Genomic DNA, 26,853 nt, shown 5'->3' with positions numbered 1-26,853 from the left:
CAAATATCTGTTCACACCTCACATATCTTTACTCTCCCTTCTTCACTCACTTCCTTATTTTTGTTAATCTAGCTCCCCTGGCTTTCTCTATAAATATACCATATGCTTGCTTTTCGCTCACTTTGCATTTCAGTTTCTATTTGTATTATACTAACTACTGTTTGATTTCTCTATAAACTGGCTAAAATTTCTGTAACCCTTAAATCATTCTCATACATCTTGTATCTATTCTTGTTTTCATATTATTTAATTTGGTTTAATTACATTGCAGGTGTTTTTGTGTATTTTTAAAGACTACAATTATTCTTAAAATGTTTTATAATACTTTGGAACTTTTCTCCCAAGGCCTCTGCTGAAAATAGGCTTCTACTCAGTCAGACTTTCCTACTAATTAAATGTCAATAAATAAATACATCTGGGATCTGCCTTTTTCTCCATACTGCTATGAGCACTCAAACATTTCACCCCCAACTCATGTGACATCTTGACCTTATTTGCTGCAACCTCATCTATGCCTGCTGCTTTACCTGGCTTCATTTTACCTGGTGCTTATGTTACCTATTCTAGGGTGGGCTCTTCTTCCTCTTGCATTGTATGCCATGTATGCAACAGTACAGCTTCTGAGGGATTTCTTAATTCAGAAGCTGCTTGAAGTACTCCTTCCATTTGACTTTTTTGTCCAGCAGACTGGTGAGCAGGTTGCTACTATCATCCCTTTCCATTGCAGCCTAATTGCATTTCATTATGACATCTGCAGAGTTACTTTCTAAAAGGTGCTCTGGCAGTTATCTTAAGTAAAAAAAAGGATTTAGGGTATAAATCTCAATGTATGGTATATATATGGTGAGCTAAAGAGTCACATGTAGAAGACAGGAAAGATGAGAGGAGATTTCTTGATGTATTTGCATCAATAGCAGCAAAGTACACATTTGACGCTATGAGAGAAAATTTGGCCTTGGCTACAGGGAAAGCATACTATGATGTGAGGGGTATTACTTAAACAGCAAAGCAGGAAATTTAATGACACAGGGAAGGAATATACACAATTCATATTTTTAAGCCTTTGCTACAGTGCTATAATTTTAGAGAGATAGCACCAGCACAACCTACTCATTGTAAGAGTACATTATCTAGGATAGAGTTCACAAAATTAATATGGTGATGGATGATTAATTTAAATGGTGAATACATGTCTCTCTGACCATAGGGGATTAACAGTGGAAGTGCTACTTCTGGCATGGTCAGTACAGGGAAAGGACTTTAAATTTAATAAGGTAGTGGCAACATGTAAGGTAGTAAGGCCTCATTTGGATAGAATATGAAAACACTTAGATCTACAATATATGTACATCATGTGGGTATAGTGGTAGGAAAAAAAAAGAAAACAATACAACTGGAGATGGAATACACTTCATGGAAAGACATGACAGAAATATATAAAAAAAACTGCACACACAAAATACAGTTACAAAAGTTTAGAGAACAGCAGGCGTGAAGGAGATGGATTCCAGGCATTGAAATCTTTAGCTGATATACACATTTTAAGAAGTTGTACATTAGTTCCCCGAAGGCAGCTCATAACAAAATTTCATGTGAAGAACCCCTCACTGGAAAGTGGGTATAATATCAGACTGACAAAACAAAGCCCTGTGAAACATTTCTTTACCAGCAGAACATATGACGGTATAACAATACCATGAAGATGTGTATAAAAAAGAAAAATTCAAGCAGTTTCAACAAGACACCTGGGAACAAAAACCTCAAGAATGCTGCTCTACTCCAAGGTTTTAGTTGCATGTCAGTTCAGATTTACATATTGGATCAGTGCCTTATCCTCGTATGGAATTTAGGCCTCTACTTATATACAGTAGTAAACCTGCTGCATTTCCATATGAAACATCTCGCTCAAACCTAAAGACATTTTTGCATGCTTCTAGTTCCCAGCCATAGCTCTTTATGGTGTCTAACTCTTTTTTGGGCCTGGCTTCTTTAACCAAGTGACTTATCTGCCAACAGGCAGTATTAAACTGCAAAGAGTTATTAACAAAATGACCCAAAGATTGTTAATCTAGGATATTCTGCAGCAAAGAAATCAATTAATTGATTTGCCACTTATATAATTTCAATATTTTCTTAACTGAGAGCCCTAAATGTTATTTATGGGTATGGTGTGAAATGCCATGGTGGGAGATTTATTGCTAATATCCATTTGCATCACACTATACCTTAAATGTTAAGTTAGTTGTTTGTTAGTAATTACAAAAAGAAATATTTCCCTTTGTAGTAAATAGTTCAAAAAACAAGTAAACTCTTGCATGATTTTGAGATATTCACCATTACTTATGTTGCTAGTTATACAGTTAATCATATGGTTTCATATTTTTGTAAATATTTCAATAAAAATGTACTCTTGTGGAATTTCTTGTTGTCATATGAAAGCTTATGTTTGGTTAACAATAATGTTCTAACAATGTGTGTCCAGGTAATAGTTTCCAATATATGCCAAGTTGTTTGTGAAGGTTTAACAAAAAATATAATTAGAGTTATATGTATTATAATACATTATGGTATGTATGGAAATACTATGAATGCACAGATTATCACTGTAAATAATATTTCTTACTGATAACATTTCTGTGTGTACAGGTTTAATAGTTTTCACTATTCACCAAATATTTGCATTTGTTAATCTTACACTTTTTAAAGTTTTTTTTCCCTCCAGAAAATGCTCTGGAATACAATGTGTATAAGCAACTAGAGGTGTAATATTCCACACCACATAGGTGTTAATGAGATATTTACAGACTTTTTACTTCTTTAACAATCTGAATTTAGTGCATATACACTTTAGACATCAGTTCTATCAAGTTGTTAGAGCAGAGGTCAAATAGCCTCCACAGGGAACTGGTATAATGTTACAATGTGAGTAAAAAGTCTTAAAACCATTGAACCCGTTTGTAACAAGTCATACATTAAAGCTCCCCTAAATAGTTCACAACAAAAAAGACACAAGATAATCGGGGACAGGCCCAGCACAGAGGGATAAATCCCAGTTTCTCACATGAATAAAAACAGACAGGTCTTAAAGTAAAAAATGTCGTCCAAAGAACCAAATGAAACAAAGTGTATAAACTAACACAAGATAAAAGAAAGTACTTCAAAGCAGCAGTGCCTGCATTAAGATCCACACAATTCTCTCCAAGGTATAAAAGTAAAGTTTAATAATCTAAGCACCTTTGTCCCAACCAAGTAAAAAGGGACTTCATCAGACAAACAGTTACATTATTTCCTTAAAAAAAAATCAAGGCAATTAAAACAATAAACAAATAATCAAGAATTTAAAGTGAAACAGCCACTACTAAATGTACATCAATACTATAAAATTCAAACCATTTTAAAATAGACAAATTATCTAAAATAACTGGAATAAATAAAAATCAAAACAATAACCTTAAGCCCTACAAAGGGATTTCAACTTTAAAACAAAATACATATCATTAAGGCCAAAAGGACCTGAAGCATGTAGTTTAATCTGCCATAATAGTTTCTTAACTTCAAAGGATTTCATTTCATCGCAGAAAGGGGGTGGTGGTGAATGAATTAGAACCCTTGGACAGTGGTATTTATCCTCAGATTATCACTAATGATTCTGGTGACTAAGATTTATAATTTCAGTGAGCAAGACATTTTTCCCTGACCATGTGTCACTATTTGAGAAAGGTTTAGCCTTTGTACCCATTACAAAGGCTGATTTTACGAGAACGATCCTGGATCTTAACTTATAGACCAGGAAACTGAATGTGCCACTTATTTTTTAATGAACTGCACACAGATGGATTTATACATACCCAGTATTTATAATCCTCTCTTACATCCAACAATTTTTCTTTCCAAGAAGTTTTGTGAGTATGACATTCTTTCAGTTTTATCCAACACAAATAGAGCTTTTAAATATAATTTATCTAAAGAGGAAATGGATGTTTTATGATACTTTTTGTATGAATAAGAATATCCAGTTAATGAAACTGGATAAAGGAAGGTAGTCTGTTATGCATAGTTTTGATTATAATTTAAGAATAGAAACCATGCTGTTGACAGATTATGAAGAAGCCTCTAGAAACCAGTTTCATTTGGCATACAAGAAAACAGATCTTATTCTTTATGATTTACTGATGCAGGAACAGATTTTTCCACATGATTATCCATTTGTGAATTTTGTTTTTCCTAGAATGCCAGGTATCTCTGGTATTCCTAAATTTCACAAAAACCTGACAGACCCCCCACTTTGACCTATTAATGACAAGGAATCTAAAAATCTGTGGTATGGCAAAATTCAAGGATGGTAAAGAACTTGCTTGACCAGGAGAAACATATCTATACAGATTCATGGGAATTTTTAAAGTGTATAAAACTGGAATTTTATTTTGATGAAGTCATTTTAGTGACAAGAGATGTCAAGACATTTTTTTCTGTAATTCCCCATGACTTGGGTCTAGCATGGTTTCATGATTTTTTAATTAATGTCAAAAGACTGGACCCTAACCAAGTTAATGTGTTATAGCACCTTCATGTAATTAATTTTAGATAAGCGCTTCATTCATTTTGAAGGCATGATTTACAAACGAAAGACAGGTGTCATGACGGGGGCCATCTGTGCCCCAGTTTTTGTAAATATCATCATGGCACACTGGGAACACACTTTCTTTTCCAGTCTGAATTATGACATTCTTGGTCTGTGTATGGCAGATACCTCAATGACCTGGTTATCTTTTAGCAAGACACTGAGGAGAACTTGGAGTTTTTTTTCATACATTAATAACACGACTGATTTTCTTAAATTTACGATCAACTCTTCAATGACTTAAACTATCTTGATGCACAGATTATCAAAGATTTTGACAATGAGATTTGCTTCTAATATTTATTGAAAACCTACTCATTCCAACACATTGTTGCATTACAATAGTTGCCACCCTCATCACCAAACAAAGCCGTAGTTAAGAGACAGTTGGGCTATGTCAGATGATCGCTACTACAGACTAACTTGAGACAAGTTTTGATCCATGTTTATTAGAAGGGGTTACACCCATGGATTTCCTTTCTAACATTTTTGATGAGGTTTTACTGTAAAACACCAGAACACATCTTCCCTTTCATTGTTAGGTACACAAGAGGGTTTGATCAAACCAGTTAAAGTACACAACAGTAAATTCAGCAGTAGCCTAGTACCAATGCTCAGTGGTGACACTGATGCTGTCTCTGGGAAAAATTGGTAAATTTTTGATATGGGATGGATCAACAAAGAAGCACTAGGTACAGGGCCAATTACTGTGTACTGTAAAGACTGGTCTCTCAAAGATTACATGGAACATCTAGAGGGTATACCAGACACAGCATCTGGTAACTCTATGCACAACCATGTTAAAGTAGGTACATTTAAATGTGGAAGATGCCTGCAATGTTCTTTTATTTATGAAGGAAATGGAGTTAACATCTAAGGTTTTATTTTTATTAATTACTGTTCAAAAAGGTATTATCGACTGTGCTATTTGTCAAGTTTGTTCAATGTTTTACATAGCTAAAATGGAAAGCACGGTTAAGGAGCATACAAATATGAACATTCTTACGCAATTAAGAAGCATAAATTAACTAATGCATTATGTACAGAGTATATATATATATATATATATATATATATATATATATATATATATCTATAAAATAAACACCATGCACTAGAAGAATCTTAATTATCTATTCAGTGTCTGAGTTTTTATTTCCTTTCTACTAGCTCAGTATTAATTACTACACCTAAAAGAAGTCTGAATTTATATATCTATATATCTATATATTTCCACTTCACAATACTGAATTACTGAAAACTCTAACTTCATATGGTCGAAACCATATGATCGAGTTTTTGGTAACTCGAAGTTATGAAGTGTAATTAAACCCTCCCAAACACATCATTTCTGCAGGGGGGCAAGCCCCCCTGCACCCCCCTACTTAAATATAACAACTCAGAGATTGCACTACAGTGGAGAAAATGGAAAGCTCCCGTTCCGTGCTGTATGCAGAAGCATAGAACGGGAACTTTCCGTTTCCTTGCTATAGTGCGATCACGGAGATGGTATATTTAAGTAGGGAGGGTGCAGCAGGGCTTGCCCCCCTGCAGAAACATGTGTTTGAGTTTTTTTTTTTTTTACTTTACTTCCTAATTTTGAGTCACTGAAAACTCAATCATATGGTTTCGACCATATGAAGTTTGAGTTTTCAGTAATTCAATATTGTGAAGTGGAACCGTGTGTGTGTGTGTGTGTGTGTTTCTATTTTTATATATATATATATATATATATATACATATATATATATATATATATATATATATATATATATATATACATACATACACACACATGTATGCATGTGGTGTGCGTGTCTAAGACAGACACGAGCTTTTATTTTCAGCAGGTTATAACCAATGAAAGTGAAATGTTAACATCTAAAGGTATTCTTGACAGATTAGTGTTTCTGGAATAGTCATTTTGGTGGTCTGTGGATGCAAATATTGTTTTTAACATTTTTATTTTGTTGTCCACCATGTGCACATTTATTGTTTTACTGTGCTGACAACATACTGTCTCAATTAATTAGAAAAGCTAGTGTGTCTGCTTATAATGGCAGTTACTGCTTCTGTTCAGTCTATCACTGCTAAAATGAAAATTACTACACAGGGAACACTGGTCTTGCAGTACACTGGTGGATAGGACCTATGTTAAAAGCTGCTTTTTCATGCCATCTCCCACCATTTGTTCTGTAATGCATAACAACTATCGGCCTATAGTGCACTTCAGTTGCTTGATGTACCTCAAATGATGCTGGGTATGAACAATGTCTGACATGGATATATTCAGCTTTACAACCAAGGTGACATTTTTTCAATGAGCAATGCCAGACAGTGAAGTACGCAGAGCTATGGTGTACTTAATGATTTGAAGTATTTGACTAGCAAGTGATTTTGATGCATGTCTTCACACATTTACACTAAGCAATGTCTAACAGGATGTAAACAGTCTTGCAACTAAACTGTTCTAACTGTAGAGGTTTGAAACATACATGTATAGATGGTATTTATCTCACAAGGAAGTAACAACCAAGAGTACATTACTCACTCAATATCAATTTTTTTTTTCAGTAGAGAAAATAAATTGTGCGATGGGAACATACCTACATTTTCAAGCAATGCTATCTTGCTATAGCTTTATAGTTAGGTTCATAGGTAGGTACTAGGCTATTGGCCCTAGGGCCTGTATAAGCCTAGCCAAACCATACCCTGGCTTTTGCCAACCAAGAAAATTATTTTCCTGTGCTGACCACGGAGTTCCTCCAATCATGGGATTTTACTCTTTATTGCAACAGTTTTTTTCTTCTGTTGTAGAGTTTGTTTATGGCAGGGGACCACCAGATTGGGTTCCTTTTTTTTTTTTGGAGGATAGCATCTTGGTTCTGTTAGGGATTGCATGATCCATGCACTCATGTAAGTGCTTATAAAGTGCATTTGTATAGGATTCAGCAGTTGTACCTCCATCAGCATGGGTGTCGTGAAGTTTGCCACTTCTGTCTTAAGTGTGAATTTGGCTTTGGAGAAATTTTTTACAGCGGTTTCCCTAATGTGGGGGTGGGGTTGGGAGTGGGGGTAGGATGTGGATGTCTAGGGTGATTTGCTTGTGGATGGATCTGACTGAGGAATTGACCTCTGATGTGCAACACCAGTTGCCCAGGTTGGTAATGACCAGGTCTAAGATATTGCTGCCCCTGGTGGGGGGGTGGAGAAGTTGATCCAAGGCATTGGAATTTATGAATGAGAGCTGGTACACGAGTAGTTTTCCGAGTTAATGGTCAGGTAGCTGAAATCAGCTATTATTAAGGTGTTAGATTGTACCCTAATATTTTCCAGTGTATCAAGAAATGAGGAGTGGGAATCCTGGGGCATGGTGGGGGATCTGTAGCAAGCTGCAATTTGGATTGCAGTCTTGCCCAGAGTTAGTTGCACTTGGATAATCTTGGATGCATTATGCTGAGCAGCTAACCTGGAGGTGTGGAAATTTTTTTTTTGTAAAGGGGAAAGGAGGAGCAGAAACCAACTTGGTTGGCCTTCTCAAATGTTCTCCCTGGATTAGGTAGAATGAGGTAATGACACTAGACTGGGAGGAGTGTCCCAGATCAAATTTACAGTAGGGGCGGGCAACTACAAAGCCACCAAGTATAAAAACAGGATACCAATAGGGAAGGAGGATGGGAAAAATAAAAATCAGAACAAACAAACCCAACCAGATGCTTAACAATTCTAGAAAATTTCTAGTTAATACCTTACACACAGTGAAACTAGCTAGAAAAGTATATGCAGACAATAAAAGTGCTATAAATAACTAAGCAAATAACATGGTACTTAATGTTATACATCACAGAGTAGTTGGCTCAGAGCCCTTCCTCAGACTTCCTCAGATTAGCTCAGTGTGAAATAGCAGAAACACTCACAAGTTAACTTCTTAAGTAACAAAGTTGAAACCTGAAACAACTTTAAAAAAAGCTTGAAAGAACCAACAAGGTGCTTACACCAAGCTGTAGTCCAGGTAACCCAATCAGCTATTGACCATGAACAATTCACTCTCACTGAAATGCTATACTGGCTTTGGCTAAACTACGATGGCCTGGAGCATGTGCTCAGACACACACAGCCTCTTCTAACAAACTAGGCCCAAAACACAAGCCTGAATATGGACAATGCTATACTACCCACACTACTTAGGTAGAAAAAAAACTGTAGAAATGTTTAAACAGATAAAGGATCAAGGAGACTCTAGAGAATGCTTTTAAGTGTATGTTTCAGTCTTAGCACTTCTGGTGCAGGGGAAAGGCATTACTCGAATAATACCAAACCACGTCTTGTGCCTTTAGCTGACCAACCATATTTATTTACATATTTAGAATATGTAACACACACTTCCAGTCCATAACATTCTGCCTTTTCCAGTAGGTAAAGGTAGTTTGGTGAGACTTCATTACATCTCCTTTTCCTCTTTCCCATGCATAATTGGAAGGCCAGTGAGGGGAGGAAGGAATGATGAAGACCAGGTTGTCAACCTCAATAACTTGCAAGACAGGAAAGAGCCAGAAAGTGACAGGGACTTTATAAGACGATTCAGTCTAAGTTTGTCTCTCTTGCTTTTCAGGTCAGGCAAAGTGATCAGCCTGAGCAATCATTTTGTCAAGTCAATCAAGCCAGGGAGAACAAGTGTGTGGCCTAGGGAAGCAGGACATAGCAGCTCAATCAGGTACTGGGCAAAGCCTGGGATGGGTCATCACGGCAGATGGAGATATAGCTGTTTTGGGGTCATTAAAAACAGAGATATATAAGATGACTTATAAGTCTCAAAATCAAGTCAATATCCCCAAAACTGAATACATTCAGCACTCCTGTGTTTAGGAGAATAGAAAATAATCCTGTAAAACATGGTGTTGTAATGGAGAAGCTCAACAGAACAGAACAATTGCTATTTTTTGGTACTCCCAACTATTGAAGTGACTGGTTCCTTTATTTTAATGATTTCCACAGGGTCATATTTGTTCACTAATAAAAAGAGAGGAAAAGAAAAATTATGAGTTGGGAGGGTATGGAATTATAAAAAAATGATAGACAAGGTCAAGCATGGGATATACGGCTTTGTTGCCTTAATTTTTTTTTTTTAATGTCAGATTGATCAAGGGTAAGATGGCTGCTTTGCTCTTATCTTTTGAAATATTGGCTTAGATTCTCTGATTATATGGCAATGCTACAAGTAGTTCTTGTGGTAAAATGATGTGCGATTTTTTGACAGCCATGGTGGCAGAAAGGCAGGATGATTTGGGAGTGCTAGGAGGTGTTGGATCAAGCAGGAAGTTTAATAAACGCTTTAGAGTCAGTAGAGCTTTGGGAGAGTCCATTAGTAGCATGGAAATGGTGGCTAGGCTGCCCACTGCCCTGATGGTTATTGGCACTTTGTCGTGAACTGTATTTCAATGGAGGTGGTAAGATTAGATTCCCAACTTTAGAGAAATTTATTAGTAATTCTGGGTTTTTACTAGAACAGCTGCATGTTGGCAATGGTGCTTACATTGACTAACTCAGTACTTTTGCAATGACAAAATACTGCTGAGGCTTTTTGGTGGCACTTTGCCATGGTAGGAATATCAACATCATGGCAGCAAGCTTGTCATACCATCTGGTGTCAAGGGTTGGCATAAAAGGGTAAATACACTGAGATGCAGATGCCATACTGGAAAGTTAAGTGGCTAAGATGGCTGCAGCGACGATGAGCAAGATTAAAGGTGGCAAGAGGACTGCTGTTGTTGCAACTCCTATATGTATTTGAAAAATAAGAGAGCCGTCTAGTATGGCACAGTGCTGAATACATGCTGTTCCACAGATCTTAACATGGCTTAACAGTAAGATAAGTGGAAACAAATGAAAGTGCCTGGAATAGTTTGTATCAAACATTTTGAAAGCCCTATAAAACGGGAATGAGATTAAGAGTGAGGAATGAGAGCATCCAGGGAGAGGAAGGAAAGAAAAAAGGTGCAGATGGCTGGGATGATAAAAAAACATGAATGAAATGATCTGGCAGAAGAAAAAGCAAAACAAACCATATTGGAAAATTTAGCATCCAAAGAAGAGAGCACTGGAGGTAATAGATGGGTTGAATGAACATGCTAAATTAATACAAGATCTGCTTGCAGAAAATGAAGAGTTCAAAGCGAGGGCAGAGGCAGCAGAGGTGAGGCTGGACTGCTTAGAAGCAAAGAATGTGGACATGGAATATAAAGCCAGATATAAAAACAGATAATAAATCGCTATCCCCAAAAAATATAAGGGTTTGGACTGTGCAAAAGCAGTTAAGGAGCTTATAGAAAACAGAGCTGGTATCCCCCTGTGGTGCAGTTCCTTATGGAATGTTCATACAGGACTGTATGGCGGCTAGGAACTGCATCAACAAAGAAAGCACATCCGGTGATCATGTAATGAGATGGAAGATCTTGATGGACATGTAGAAGCCTGGCAGAAAGTTAAGGACTGGAGATGAACAATTACTTGTTGATCAAGATTTTTCCCAGGAGACACAGAATAGGAGGAATGCCTTTGTTCAGTATGGATAAAGGCGGAGACTTGTACATCGTGCAACAATAAGGATATCTACCCAGGAGGCTGCCCGATCCCTCACATCCTGCAACAAAATAAGGACATCTACCCAGGAGGCTGCCCGATCCTTCACATCCTACAATAAGGATATCTACCCAGGAGGCTGCCCGATCCTTCACATCCTGCAACAATAAGGATATTTACCCAGGAGGCTGCCAGATCCTTCACATCCTGCAACAATAAGGATATCTCTACCCAGGAGGCTGCCCAATCCTTCACATCCTGCAATAATAAGGATATCTACCCAGGAGGCTGTCAGATCCTTCACAAGCCCAAAAGCATCCCTGGATTTTTTGAACAGGCCAGTGAACCATGGCAAAAGATCGAAAGCAGAGGGGCATCTCAATGAACAGCAGGGCAAAGAATGACAGGAAGATGGGATACCCAAAAAAGCAACTGGATATTTTTCATCATATAAGCAACAAGGAAAAAAGTAGAGCTCATTGGGGAGGCAAGAAAGTAGCTGAATAATTGTAATACGATTTACAGACACAAAAAGATGTGAGACACAGGAAAGTGGAAATTAACAGAGACCATAGAGAATACAGTATTAATTAGAACTCAGCTGTATAATGAAGGCTATGGATTATTCGACCTCTCTGTAAAGAAAACACAAGTACTGGGGAGACTGACTAGGGGGAATGGCAGAAGCTTTGTAGGACTATAGTGCTGATGGGACTAACCAAGATCTGCATATAGTTTACACTTCTGGGTAGGGAAACAAAGTACTGAATTAATCCAAGACTCTGCAACTGGAACCAGTGATGCAAGGGGCATGAACAAGCTGGACTAGATAAAGGGGAAGGGGGAGGTTATAAAAAATTACAGAAAGCTTGTAAATTAACCAGTCCATGAAACATGCGACATTGAAATTTTAAATAAAATTGATCACACAACAGCCCTTATACAAAAATGTATAAAAAGGACAACAGTACCATGCACATAGAAAAATGGTTGAAGGGCAGAAAGTACCCTTAATGAGGGACATATACTAAAAAAGATATAAACGAATCCAGGTACATGTATTGGAAAGCCACTATTATACATAAATGGGCAGAATGCAAACACAAAGTTCTCAACATCACAGGGGGAGAATCTAGACAATGTGAAGCAATCAGGAGGGAAAGGATTAGGACATACATACAGTAAGCTGCAAGCAAATGGACAGGAAGAAAAGGATTAGGACATAAATACAGTAAGGTGCAAGCAACTTAACAGGAAGGAAAGGATTAGGACATACATACAGTAAGGTGCAAGCAAATGAACAGGAGGGAGGGAAAGGATTAGGACTTGCATACAGTAAGGTGCAAGCAAATGAACAGTAGGAGGGAAAGGATTAGGACGCACATACAGTAAATTGCAAGCAAATTAACAGGAAGGAAAGGATTAGGACTTGCATACAGTAAGGTGCAAGCAAATGGACAGGAAGAAAAGGATTAGGACATAAATACAGTAAGGTGCAAGCAACTTAACAGGAAGGAAAGGATTAGGACATACATACAGTAAGGTGCAAGCAAATGAACAGGAGGGGGGAAAGGATTAGGACTTGCATACAGTAAGGTGCAAGCAAATGAACAGAAGGAGGGGAAAGGATTAGGACTTGCATACAGTAAGGTGCAAGCAAATGAACAGTAGGAGGGAAAGGATTAGGACGCACATACAGTAAATTGCAAGCAAATTAACAGGAAGGAAAGGATTAGGACTTGCATACAGTAAGGTGCAAGCAAATACACAGAAGGAGGGAAAGGATTAGGATGCACATACAGTAAGGTGCAAGCAAATGAACAGGAGGGGGGAAAGGATTAGGACATACATACAGTACGGTGCAAGAAAATGAACAGAAGGAGGGAAAGGATTAGGACATACATATAGTAAGGTGCTAGCAGATGAATAACACAAGAGTTAATGGTCTAGTGAGGATTACCTTTGTTCAGGACTCTTCCTCAAAAAGTGAGAAAAACACCTTGAAACAGAGAACAATGTTCAACTATGAGAAGGGGTAGAATATATGTATTACAGAACCCTATGACAGTACAAAGTACAAAACAGAGCAAAGTAAAGTGGAACTATGACAGCTGAAGTAGAATGAACGGGGGGGGGGGGGTTAAGTAGCATGACCACACCAGTTTGAAGCCTCAAATATAGTGGTGAAATATACAAATCAATTAAAAATGGTCTCCAGAGATGTGTAAGATTAGAAAGAGGAAAAAAGAATTGTTCCCTTGAGGGCACCAAAAAGAGACCAAAAGAAGAAAGCACAATATAAAGTTGAATATGGACATAATGGAACAGCGGCAAGACAGCCAAGCAAAAAACGCAGAGAGCATAAATGCAGAAGGAATGAGGGACCCAGATGTATAGACTGCACTGTTACAGTTATGACAAGTTTAAGGGTCAAGGTGCAGGCTGATAAATGTAGAGAGAGAAAAAACTTCTGAAGGGGTAAGTGGGAATTACATTTGTACAATAACAGCAGCTTAAAAGGGAATAATGAGAAAGAAATTGGAGACATGAGCACAATGCTCCAAAAAAACCTAGAATAAAGTCAGGATGACAGGAAAGATGAAAGCCAGTCTGAAAATGAAAGGATAAGGAGAGGACAATTACACAAGATGGAAATACCCTAGATATCCTCATCCCCCCCCCCATTAGGGAAGCCACAGTAAACAAAGTCTCTAAAGCCAACTTCATGCTTGTTAAGACAGAAGCGGCAAACGTCATGGCACCCATGCAGATGGACAATACAGTTACGACAGCGGAATCCTACACAAATGCACTCTATAAGCACTTACAACAGTGCATGGATTGTGATATCTGAACAGAACCAAGATGCTATCCTCCAAAAAAAGGAAGCCAGTCTGGTGGTCCCCTGCCATAAACAAAATCTACAACAGAAGGAATAAACTGTTGCAAAAGAGAGTAAAATCCCATACGTGGAGGGGCTCCCTGGTCAGCCTCAGTAAGAATCTAAGATCCCTTGTAAGATCCGCCAAAGCTAGCTACGAAAACAAAATCACCACTGATTCTAAGGACAATCACAAAGCATTCTATAGCATGTCAGGAATCTCAATGGCAACACCCAGAATTCGCTGTGAGTTACAGCACAACGGCATGAAAATGACAGAACTAACTGATATCGCCAACATCCTGGCAGATACGTTCAGTGCTAACTTTACCCCCCTCTCACCCCCCTAAAGGGCCCATATCTATAACAGGAAGAATGCAGAGTCCCTGTAATCACAACTATGCAGGTAAAAGCTGCACTCTCTAAAGCCAAAAACAAAGCATCCATGGTACCGGACAACATCCCAGGCTGCATTTTACAAGAACTTCAGAACGAATTGGCTCCCCACCTAAGCACCATGTTCAATAATAGTCTCACATCAGGCTTTGTGCCCACTGAATGGTGCACAGCAACAGTTATCCCACTCCACAAAGGGGGAGCCTCCACGAATCCCAGGAACTATCGCCCCATTACTGCACTTTCTGCCATCCTTTTTATGTAGGCATGAGTAACAGACAACTCAAAGACAGGGTGCTGGAACATCAGAGAGACATTAGAAACAAGAAAGACACCAATGCCCTTGCTAAGCATATTATGTACCATGGACAGGAACATAATTTTAAATTCCTTGTGCTAGAGATCATTCCTGAGAGTTTAAGAGGGGGAGATCTTAGGAATCGCACAGAATCTGCAGAGCAAAAATGGATTCAGTCTCTTAATGCTGACAAAATACCAAGTCTTAATGAAGTTGTCTCTCTTAAGCCTTTTTTCAAAGCTAGACCTCTTAAACACTGAGTATAGGATTGTTTTCTATAGATATTTTTTATTTATATTTTTTACCTTTTTTATATGTTTCATTTGGCTGCTTTCTTGTGACATTTTTCTCTTAGATAATTTATGCTTTTATCACTGCTTTAATTGACTAATTAACTTATGGTATTTAACTGCATTAGTTACTAGTTTAGAACAGTCTGATGAAGCAGTGAGAGCACACTGTGAAAGCGCTTACTCTCTTTTGTGTGCATTAAAGTTTATTGTTTTACCTTTAGCTGCGTTAGCTTTGGTACTTTTTTGTTTTTCTTAGTACTATCACCCTATTAGCCTGACAAGCCTGGTCTGTAAGACCATGGAACGTATCATCATGGTATTCATAAACAAAGACATTGGTAATCTCCAACCTTTGGACCCACCCAGTTTGGGTTTGTGAAAGGCAGATCATGCCTCCTGAACCCGATCAACTTCTTTGAGGCAGTCACCAAAGCTGTAGACGAGGGTAAGGTGGTTTACACAGCCTATTCTTGACCTCGCCACGGCTTTCAACATCATCCCCCAATTCTGGAATTATATATAAACTCACTAAACTAGGTATAAATCCTTACATCACAAGATAGGTTGCCAACTGGCTCACTGACAGAACCCACACTGTAAAAGTTGCAGACTCCAAATCTGACTTCAAACCAGTGACAAGTGGAGTACCATAGGGTTCAGTCCTGGGACCTCTCCTGTTTGGTATCTACTTCTCTGAAGTACAGGCTAACACAGAAGGCCTTTGGCTAACGAAGTTTACAGATGAATGCAAACTAGGAGCCACAGTTGAGTCCCCAAATGATGTAGACATCCTACAGAAGGGCCTCACTGAGACAGATGCCTGGTGTCAGAGCCATAGTCTCAAGCTCAATGCCAAAAAGTGCATTGTCATTCCCTTTGGTAAAAACTCTGTACCCATGAACTACCAACATAGGCGGCAGTCTACTTAATGCCGAATGTGTGATAAGAGACCTTGGGACCCAGGTGGACAGCAGTCTCTCCTTTGATAATCACATCACCACAGTAGTCTGGAAATCCTTCTACATGGCACAACTCATCACAAAAGGGTTTTCATCCAGGAAAAAAAGAGGTCATTGTTCCCCACTACTCAACACTCAGACACATTAGAGTGTACAATGCCCCTTTTGGAATGTACCTCACAAGACATCTGCACCAGCTGGAAAGGCCACAGAAGTACCTCACAAAGAGGATTACTGGGCTCAAACAGATGCCCTAAACTGACCATCTCAAAAAACTCCAACTTTACTCAGCAGTACATTGCCTACTCCGTGGTGATCTCTGCCCAACATATAAAGCTATGTCAAACCCAGAGCTGTTGGACATACTGCACCTAAAGAAATCCCATTCTCTCCGAGCTATACACTCTAGGGACCTAAACCTTGTCACCACAATAAACGGGACATGCTGGAGGGATAGATTCCTGCCCCAGAGACTTCCCATACTCTGGAACAAGCTATCCATCTATGTCAAGCAAAGTTCCTCTTTAGCACTCTTCAAGAAATATCTTGTTGAGTGGATGGGAAATAGGAACTACACCCCGGGGATCACTTCTGTGGCTCGGCTCAACAGGGTATAGGAAAACAACTTTCTTGGGTGGCGTAAGCCAGGGAACCTTGTTGGCTAGGCTTATTTAGGCCCTTGGGCCAATAGCCTAGTACGTACCTATGAACCTAAAATAGGAAGGGCTGAGAAGACAAAAGAAGAAAAGGGGAGGTGAAATGATGCATCTTGAAGTGAGAATGGAAGGTTCAGTAATAGTAAGCAGGAGTTTGTAATGGGCTATTTACAAGAGACAAAGACAAGAAACCCATCTCTAGAATGTAGATCGTAAGTTGCTGGGGGATGGGGGGCTACAACCTGCTGGCCAGCTCTTCTAAGCAAAATAAGGGAGAGCGGCATAACAGTGCTGAAGACTGCTTGGTCCCTAGAAGTAGAGAAAACAGAGAACAACTAGGGCTAAGTGGGCAGGGATTAAAGGCACAGTGACCAGCACCAAGACCATTACAGATATGGTATACATACCCCCAGATATAGACAAGAAGTCATTAAGAGGAATATTGTGGAGATTATTAAACTCCAAGGGGGGGGGGTATGCATTTGTATAGGTGACTATAACACAACTGGGAGAGATGAGGTGATCAAGGGACCAAGGAATCAGAGTAACTAAAAAGGAAAGTATTTAAAAACATACAAGAAAAACAGTAGGATGAGTAAACAGATGGAGAGTGGAAATGCACAAAGAAAACAGCATATTGTTTTTATTCACAGACATCATCATTGGGCTATATTGGATAGGTGTTACATCACTACAGATGATTCTCACCAAGTTAGAAAACTAGCTGCGATCAGACTATGCCTTACTAGGCATGTAGACTGAAGGAAGAATAGAGAATATGGATAGGCAATGAATATTCCCAGAATACTTATTTGAAAGAAAAGGGAGTGGGAAGCCAAAATTCTAGGAAGAGAAATAGCAAAGGAAGAACGGGGAAGGAAAGAGAATGGTAGGAAATAAAAACAGGAATAAGGATGGAGATACCTTTCCCTCTTAGGTGCTTCTGTAACAAAAAGGAAAATAAAGAATATGCTGGAAGAATTGATGGTAATACAAAGAGGCAGAAGGAAAGGAAATAATGTCAGAATAGAAAGAGAAAAATAAAATACAGAAATGGGAAGAGAAAGAATACGAGTAATGAAAACAGTAGTGGAGATCTCTCAGCTCCAGCCCTATGGCAAAGGCACTGATGAGAAGACCAAGTAAGCAAGGGTGACTATGGTTAGTTTTAGATTAAAACAGACGTTATGGCTCAGATGGGACAAAGCCAGAAGCTATATTAGAGGAATTTAGGGATTATCGTCAAGAGCTATATAAAGTGGAAGACAGAGGGAGAAAAAAGGATAAAGGAAGAATAGAGCTGGCCATGCCTGCAACTTAAAAGATTAGAAGATGATGTTAGGAAGCTGGAGGACGCAATACACAGGGAGGAAGTTTTGAGAGTTTGGAGAAGACTGGCAAGAGGGAAATCCCCAGAGAGGGATGGCCTGCCACTACAGGTATAGCAAACAAACACAGAGGTGATAGCCAAATGGTTAAACTGTTTAATAAGGTAATTGGGGGGTGGCACTTCCACAGTCATACAGAGGCAATCATTTTTGGTGAAACATAAAGGGAAGGAACTGGATTAATCTATCCTTCTGCACTCTCATTTCAGTTTTGAATCATGATTATAAATGTTTCATGCAAATGCATGCGGACAGGCTAGGAAAAAATACTTCCAAGAACGGTACATAATGATCAAACTGGGAAATAAATCAATGCCAACTTCCCTGAATGCTGAAAAAGTATTTGATAGAGTTGGCTGGAGATGCACATTTTTGAAATCACAGAAAGATGTCGACTCCCGGAGAAATGGATAATAATAATTAAAGCAGTATGAGCAGGGGCAACAGCACAGGTGAAGATACAAACAAGATTAGCAGGAATGTTAAACATAAAAGGCAGAGACAAGGAAAGATTGCCTTCGGTCTCCTTTCTTATTTGCAATGTGTATCAAGTCATTGATGGAGACAATAAGAAAATAAAATTTGAGAGGATATCATTGGAAAGGAATAGAAAACAATTACCTTTAATGCAAACAATATCCTTCTGACATTAACACAGCAGGAGAAGGACTTGTGAAAACTACAGAAATTAACTGTTTTTGGCAAGTTATGAGGATACAGAATAAAGAAGCCCTTGAAACAATAGACTAATAGGGGAGATAAATGTGAGAATGTTAGTAGGAAGACCAGTGAAATGATTGGTGAGAACTGGAAGAAATGGTTAGGAGGCAATAAGAATAAAGAGAAAGAAAAGCAAAGGAGACAATGGGAACTAACTGAGGAAAGGAATGGGAGGAGATGATTAAACTACCTTGATACTTCACCAAAACTGATCAATTTAGAATGTGTGTGCAAGTGCTTGCATATGTACTTTATACCCTATCCAGATTAGCTAGGAGGTTTACAGGAGTGGAGGGAACATGCTTGAGATGTGGGAAAGATGGGGGAGAAAGGGGCACATGTTGCATGTATTCTGAAGCTGTAAGGCACCGAGTACTTATCTCATTACATCCGAGTGACACCTCCAGGTGCATCTGCAGTTATCTCCTACTGCTCCTCTAGGAGTCAAATATTACTTATGCATATTTGCATTAATAATTCCAAAACCATGCTACATACAAGGTTTAAAAATATTTTATCTTGAAGCATATATGATGGCAAACACAATTGTATTGATATTTGACCTCTTTCAATGAGTATTTGTTAGAATTGTAAGGTGATCATTTAATTTTTAAAGGCTCAGGCCACACCCACTAGGAGTTAAAGGTACATACTCAAAATAGTTGTACTGGAGTGAAAGGAACTGCAGACAATGTTAAAGGATGGAATTCCTGGAATGGTAGAATTAATATAGAAACACTTCTTATTAGGATACCACAAAGAGATTGAAGGAGGGGATAACGAAATAATAGGACTGGCAATGACCACTGGGAAGGAAATTATCACAAGATGGAAAAAATGAGAACCAATACAACAGAAATGATCATGCTCAGTCAGTTAGAAGAGTAAATAAGGGAAACAGGAGAGAAAGGAAAAAAAATACAGGAGGAAATGGCATAAGTGTGAACAAGGAAATTCAGCTTGGCAAGAGGATGGTGCAGCTGATTTAAAAAAAAGGTAAAGAGAAGAGAATAATTCGTAAAACAGAAGTAAACAAATGCAGAGGGTGAGCCCTAGAGTCAAAAACAAAGATGCAGCAGATTACCAATATAAACAGCTATGACAAAGTATGGAGGTAACGGACAAAAAGAAATTGATGTAAGAGAAAGTAAAGTGGCACTTTAATGTGAAACAAGAGTACAAGAGAGCAGAATAACGGTCCTTTTTATTTTCTTCTTTTTCTGTAGTAAATATTGTTAAAATGGGCTGCAAGGTTAAGAAATTGCAAAGATCTTATGATTGCATGGATAATGAAGGTGTAATAGTGGTAAGTATAGGAAGGAAAGTGCATCATGCATGAGAACCGCACAATATGTAAAAGTGAAAAAACAAGATGCTTAGAAAGACTTAAGTTCACTAGCTCTGGAAGCAAGCCTGATCCCAAAAGTGATCTTATAGGAGAGATGTGGCAGACTGGCAAAAACATGCTAGTTGGTTGATGAGGGAGTTGTTGGCTCCCAGAAACAGAATGACATAGTGAAGCATGTAAAAGCATTTGGATCAGTTATTACCATCTCTTTACCAGGTTAGGACAGGTGCCCATCTCTAGCCTACTGCTGCAGTATCTGGTGCATAGGTGTTAATTTCCTATTACCCATCCAATCATATATAGGTGCTGATCAGAGGCTGCATAGAACCTGCTATCATAACAGGGCTACAGTAAGTCCAACCTAGGCACCTTACATATGCCACCATGGCAGTGTTAGTTATACTATGGAGCCTTCAAATAAAGATGATCTTGGACAAACCGGGATGGTACAGAGAAGCAGCTACTGTTGAAAAACTTTGAAATTATAGACAAGCAGGGTCTAGTTTGGCTCCTCAAAAATGCATCACACATGAAGGGATACAAAAATGTCCTGAAGGTAGGGGATAACTCATTGATCTGTCCAGTTAAATAGGCAAAACACCTTGCAAGCTTTGAGGGCTCTGGGAAAAAAGGGAGGCGGTCTTTGAATTGCCACGAATATGGACTCAATATATTGACCCGTCTATTAAGAAAGCTGTGAAGAAGTCTGGTAGTACTCCAGCTTACTACTATATGCATCCATTCAAAATTAGGGGAATCAGATCTTGCTAAGGAGGAGACATCTACAGAGTGATGCAATAAGCAGGCAGATGGGTCTTCCAGAACCTTCCAGATTTATATTGGGTAGAATATGGATAAAAAGGGCAGAAGGGTAGCAGAGAATAAGGTCAGATAAGGTAGACAGGAAGGAACCACAAAAATAAGATGCCAAGGAGCAAGGCTGTCTCCTTTGGAGCACTGGTAACATTTGTTTTTGTCTAGTAGGTAGTAGAAGATTTTTTTTTTTTGGTAGGGAACACACCTATATTGGGTGAAGAAACAGACTGTATTTCACCCTAAAGTAAGATAGGTGAGCCTCGATGAGAAGATGTGGAAATGCCAGTGGAGGGCAACATTGGAATAACTTGTCAGTAGTTAGTAGAGAGGTTTGACTGAAGTACTGGACAGCTATGACACTGCTGCACTTGCAATCAAAAGATGTGGATTCTATTCTAAAAAGGGAAATGGATAGAGTGATGACAAAAAATACATTACTTATTAATAAGTCAGATTCACAGGTGTGGATAACCTGTTCAACAATTATAAGCAAACTTGTAGGCATACTTTCAGTCATAAAGTTTTAAATAAGCCCAGGTACATAAATCAGAGGATGATAGGCAAACACTAGGTTTTAAGTTTCATGGTCTTGGAACACAGGAACTTTGATCATGTGATCCTGGCATGGTATCGGGAGAACAGGGTCCACCTCAATGACAATGGCCTTGAGATATTTATATGCACTTCAAACTCCTGTTATAGCATCTGTTGATGGAGGAAAGGAAGTCTGACTGACAGGAGAGGGTACCAAGAAGAAACTCCAGCTAGGCCAGTTGGCAGGGTATATGATTTAAATATGGGGGGGGGGCATGCCATAACTGAATGGAATGTAGCCAGGAGGGTATAAAGGAGGAAATGTTTGAGGCCATGGCTGGCTTGGTAAGGACAAAAAGAAGGCTGGCGGAATTGATAGAGCTTCCTGTACTATGAGTTGAGACTTCCAGCCCTCCTTTCCCCAAGGGTCTGCATAAAGAATGCATGAACCTGAACAAAAGCTGAAATAGAGAAGACAAAGGTGTGATACCCACAACTTCACTAGTGGAGTCCGAGAATGTTCCCCTAAGAGAGGCAGGAAGAACTACTGGGGAGTAAAGCTCATGAGATGTGTAGCCTCATAATTAATAGATTTCTGAATTGGCAAGGGAGAACTATTGGTTGTCTTCTAAATTTTTGGAGAGAAGGGCTGGCACAGCAAGGCAGAAGCTTCAAGCCTCTGGCTAGTTAGTGATCAAAGATCCCCAGATTTACCACAAAAGTGCTTGAAATGAATAAAGAAGTGCTCTCCAGTGAGCAGTGCTATAAGCTTAATCTATATGATAAAAATGTGAATGGATAAATGGTTTGGTAAAAATGAGTTGAATTAGCATGAATCAGTGATGGAAAATGTCAACAATATAGCTTGGTCAAGAATGCAGAGCTGAATGTGTTGTCTTCAAGGAGATGGAAGTTTGGGGACAAACGAGTTCTACTGTACATGGTAGGTGGTTGATCTGGTTAGGGGCTATTCTTTACTTGCTACCTTCACTATGTGAATGGCTTCCATTCTGACAATGTGTACAAGTCAGGGGCATGTACTTCTGCTACAACTTGATCAAGATGTGTGGAGGACATGCCCCATATTGACATGACGACTTTTTCTGCCAACAGTAATATATAAGCATTTATTGATTTATGTGCTTTGCAACATTTCAGCAGTGTTTCACACAACTCATATGGAAGCCATACGTACAGGATTATTTAAGGACCTTCTGTACTGTGAATTTCAAGGTTAAAACTGTTTTATGCTTGTTGCAAAATACTTTCATTTTTATTAGTATAATTACATGAAAAACAGTAAAATAAAAGATTTTGGGCTTAACTCCGTCTGAAATTCCAAGTGCTGTACATTACTAATTATTCTGGTTCCTTATACACAGCTCACAGAACAGATTTAAAGCTCCATAGTTTTCCTTGCTTCTTGTCTATGAGTTAGTGTAACACTGATTCTTAGGGACATTTAAAAAAGGAGATGCACCTTGGGGAACCTCAAAGTTTTGGCTGGTATGTGGTCCCTCCCACCACCCTGCCAAAAAAAGGAGACAGCTCTGTCCTAAAGCAAGTTTCTCTCTAATATAATGAGCAAAAATAAAATAAGTGAATACATTTTCTAGATATGCCATACACTGCCTAAGGTGCATTGCAAGATTTAAAGCAAAGCAGGTTTTAGTTAATGTAGTTGCATTTGGCCTCCACGACTCATCATAAATGCTTCACAGCATATAGAAACACCCAGTGCATGGTGTACAGCCACTATAAATTTCCAGTCTTTAGATAGCTCTGCTGACATAAAATTTATCTACAAGCAAGGTAAACCAGGTATGAAAGTATCTTGGGCACCTGCTGGAGTTGGTAGGAGAAAAAAGAAATCAAGCTCAGTCTAAAAACCTCCGTTGAGCACACATAGGAGGATATGCAGGTGGTGAGACACACCACCATGTAGGTGGAAGTGGGTCTCTTACAGCACACTGTACTCCCGGTGACATTATACCAGAATAATGGAGGGAAGAAGACCAAAAAAAAACAACCATTGGCATTAGTAGCACATGTGATGGTACAAGCAAACAAGCTAGTCCATTTCCTCTTTCTGCCTCACCAAGATGGCCTCATCAGGGTGGAGGTGGGGATCGGGGTAATTTAGAATATGTAAGTTGGAAGATCCACCATAGCAGTCCCAATTCATTACTGACACACAAAATCCAGTCAAACTTCAAACTGGCCTAAAAGTTGACCCCTTTAAGATGTACCCATTTTCCTCAGTGACATGCACTTGAACCACTTCATCTGATCTGCTGGCGGTGACTGCAAAAATTACAAATAAGACCATGCAAATGCATTAAAAGAAAAAACAAAACAAAAAAATAAAACAAAAAAATAAACAGGAGTCCGTTCTGCCTTGTAGTCAAAATGGCAAAGTGAATGCACCACTAGCAACATTTAAAGGTGAGACAAATATCTGACCTTCTGTACTTGCGCTTCCTGCCTTCTATATAACCATCTGTCTGGACAAACTTTGCAAAACCTGCTAAAGAATCCATGACACCTTCTGTGGTAGGTAGAGGAACATGGCTTGGTAGTAAAACAGTTAAAAGTTGCATGCTGATGCCATGAAATTTTGCATCACACTGTTTGTACAGAAGAGTACTGTTCTATACAGACAACAGAATTATGAGCAAACGTTAGTCATTCAAATATTATTTTAATACTTCTCCCCAAAACTGAATCAATGGTGAAATACATTCTTAAAGTGAACTCACAAAATTTGCTAACCAAAGTTCTAAACTGCAGCAAACCCTTTGTAAACAGATTAAATGGACAGCATTGACTTCAGTCTATTAAATGTGTGTTTTTGTGACAAAGCAGTACAGGAATTCAAAATATACCTACAATCTTTTGGTCATAAAATTCTCCACTGCTGTAGGTGGTTGCCATAGTAGAACTGCACTCTTCTAGATACCATGGTTTGTTGCCACTTTCTGTTGTACTACTGACAGAAATGGTATAGATACTGTTGGTGTAGCCATCACATGAACAATGGTCTTTTGGTTTTCCTCCATTTCCTGATGCCCAAACATAAATGGAGCCTAATCCTTTCCGACCCTGTTAGATGGGAAGAAAAAAAATGCTGCTGAAATAATACCTGAAAAAAACATTTGATTGCGTCAGTTCATTGTTGGTGCATTTTGCAATTATTTCACTTCTCCAACATTCCACAAATCATGGCATATGACCAGTTATACCCACCATGACTTGATGTAACTTTGCAATACACCTCTGGGTGTTACCACCCACCTCCAGCCCCAATACGGAAATAAAGCATACAACAGTGTCAAATGAGGTGCCCTACATTACTACACAAAGCATGTTAGGCATTCAACATACAAGTGTTGGTTGATAGCTCAAGGTATTGAAGTGGCTGTTTACCACATGCTAGACAGTACCCCGCCTCCAAAAAGAAAATCATAGGTCAGTTAATCCTTTTTTCTACTGACTTCAAGAATCTGACTCATTGTTGTTCCCAGACCACAGAAGCAGAAGTGTAAAACATAAGCTGATCTGACTGTAACATAGTCCTGTGATGTGAGTGCACAATTTGGATATCTTTGTATGTTACCACCAAGTCCATCAAATTTTCTTTAAGGCTCTCCTACCAAGAGGGACATTGCTGCACTAGGTAATGAACCTAGCAACTGTCCCTGCCAGTTCATCTCCATCCACTTAGCAATCACAGTCTATATAAAACACACACATATATGTCACAAGGATATGCAAATATATACTTGCCTCATTTAAAGGACACCACTGCACTGTTTACTGGCTGGATGGGCCCTCTGGACAAAGGGAGATGGCATTACTAATTAGGCCCATCAAAGATGGCACCCACATAAATAACTTGTTACATAAGTATGTATCAGTTCTATATGGCCCTTCTCAGTGGGTGTACCACTGGGACGAATCCCAAATCCACATAAAACATTTATTGGAAACAAAAGCTACAGGTGCCACTGGGATGAATCCCAAACCCAATTAAAACATTCATGGGAAGCAAGAGTTACAGGACAGCCAAAAACAAAGGATCAGAAGGTGAAGTCTTGAGGCACTCAGTGCCAAAGGAGGTCTGTCTACTGGAGCTACAACCCAAGCATCAGCTGGTCATGAGAAGTATACCTGTAATAAAGATATTTTTCAAACAAGCTCTGGAAATAGGTACACCTCTAGAAATAATCACACTTGCTTTTCTCAGCAGTAGTTTCCTATTGTGATTACCCTTCAGACATGAAAGTGCAATAATTATCAATTGATTTGGAAAGGGCTGGTTGAGCAACTGCCAGCAACTCCATCTTTCACTGGAGTAAAGGAGAAACAACTGGTCTGTCTTCTAAAACTCATGCACTTCACACAAAACTTGACCTGGCAGTGTGCATCTAGAGTTTGAAGGTCCCAGTCTTTCTCAGTTTCTGACCCAGTTAGAAAAAGAAAAAAATAAAGCAGCTGAATAGATTAAACTAACATACTATTTTCAGGAAAAATGTGAGCTGGTCTTATGGAACACACTGTCTTTGAGAAAAAGACCATATTGATTGCCTACAAATCAGGGCTCAAAATGGGCGACCTTTCAGAATAACAATGTCAGCTCATTCTACAGCACAGTCACTGAGAAAAGCCAATATGATTCCCTACAAGTAAGAATATGAAATGCTGACAGCACTATGAGCAGAGGTGATGGTCACCATGAAAAGCATATTCTGAGAGAGGAGCTTCAGTGCTGAAAAAACATGAGCTACACTGCCAGTCATGAAATTCAAGCTGAAAGAAAAAGGAGGGGTTCTCAAGAAATAAAAAAGAGCAATTCAAAGCATCTTTAAGGAGTAGTTTGTTAAGTCAGTTTTAGGCCGAAGTCATGCCTTTTACAAAGTAATGACAGATAGACATGCACCAGACCATGAAATAAGAGATATAAAACACACATTTTCCTGGCATGGTTATGTTCACCTGTATACTGACCTGGGTGGCATAGGATACCTCTGCCCAAATTATAAAACTCTTGTCTCCTAGTAGAATACATGTGATGGACAGAAGGTTTTCCAGTGGCTTCAGTCACTTCCCAAAATCTTAGCCTAAAGGTTCAGGGAGGATCAAGGGATTGAAACCAGAAGCCATACCCTAAGGTAGATCTAGTTATGCCCCCGCAGTGGAGGATTTCCATGGCCTGAATCAAAAGGATTTCATGTATGACCAAGGATATGACAGCTGAAACCACACAATTCAAAGCCAACACACATCACAATGAAAATTAGTTTTGACCAATCTTATCCAAATTCTGCAATTCCAATGTTATCCGAATTCTGCAATTAGGTGCAA

General features: G+C 38.9%; 1 protein-coding gene across 1 annotated transcript in view; it reads right to left on the bottom strand.

Annotated features, from left to right (window-relative positions):
* The window catches only part of PCSK6 (proprotein convertase subtilisin/kexin type 6), a gene marked incomplete in the record, with an annotated part of 1,289,931 nt that overhangs the window by 730,019 nt on the left and 533,059 nt on the right, over window positions 1-26,853 (bottom strand). Inside the window, 1 exon segment of the mRNA XM_044078680.1 lies at window positions 24,379-24,591. Coding sequence (XP_043934615.1) covers window positions 24,379-24,591 — 213 coding nt within the window.

This window comes from Protopterus annectens, chromosome 7.part1 (genome assembly GCF_019279795.1).
Source record: "Protopterus annectens isolate FY-2018-M chromosome 7.part1, PAN1.0, whole genome shotgun sequence".
Lineage (NCBI taxonomy): Eukaryota > Metazoa > Chordata > Ceratodontiformes > Protopteridae > Protopterus > Protopterus annectens.
This window is presented reverse-complemented; position numbering and strand designations above follow the sequence as displayed.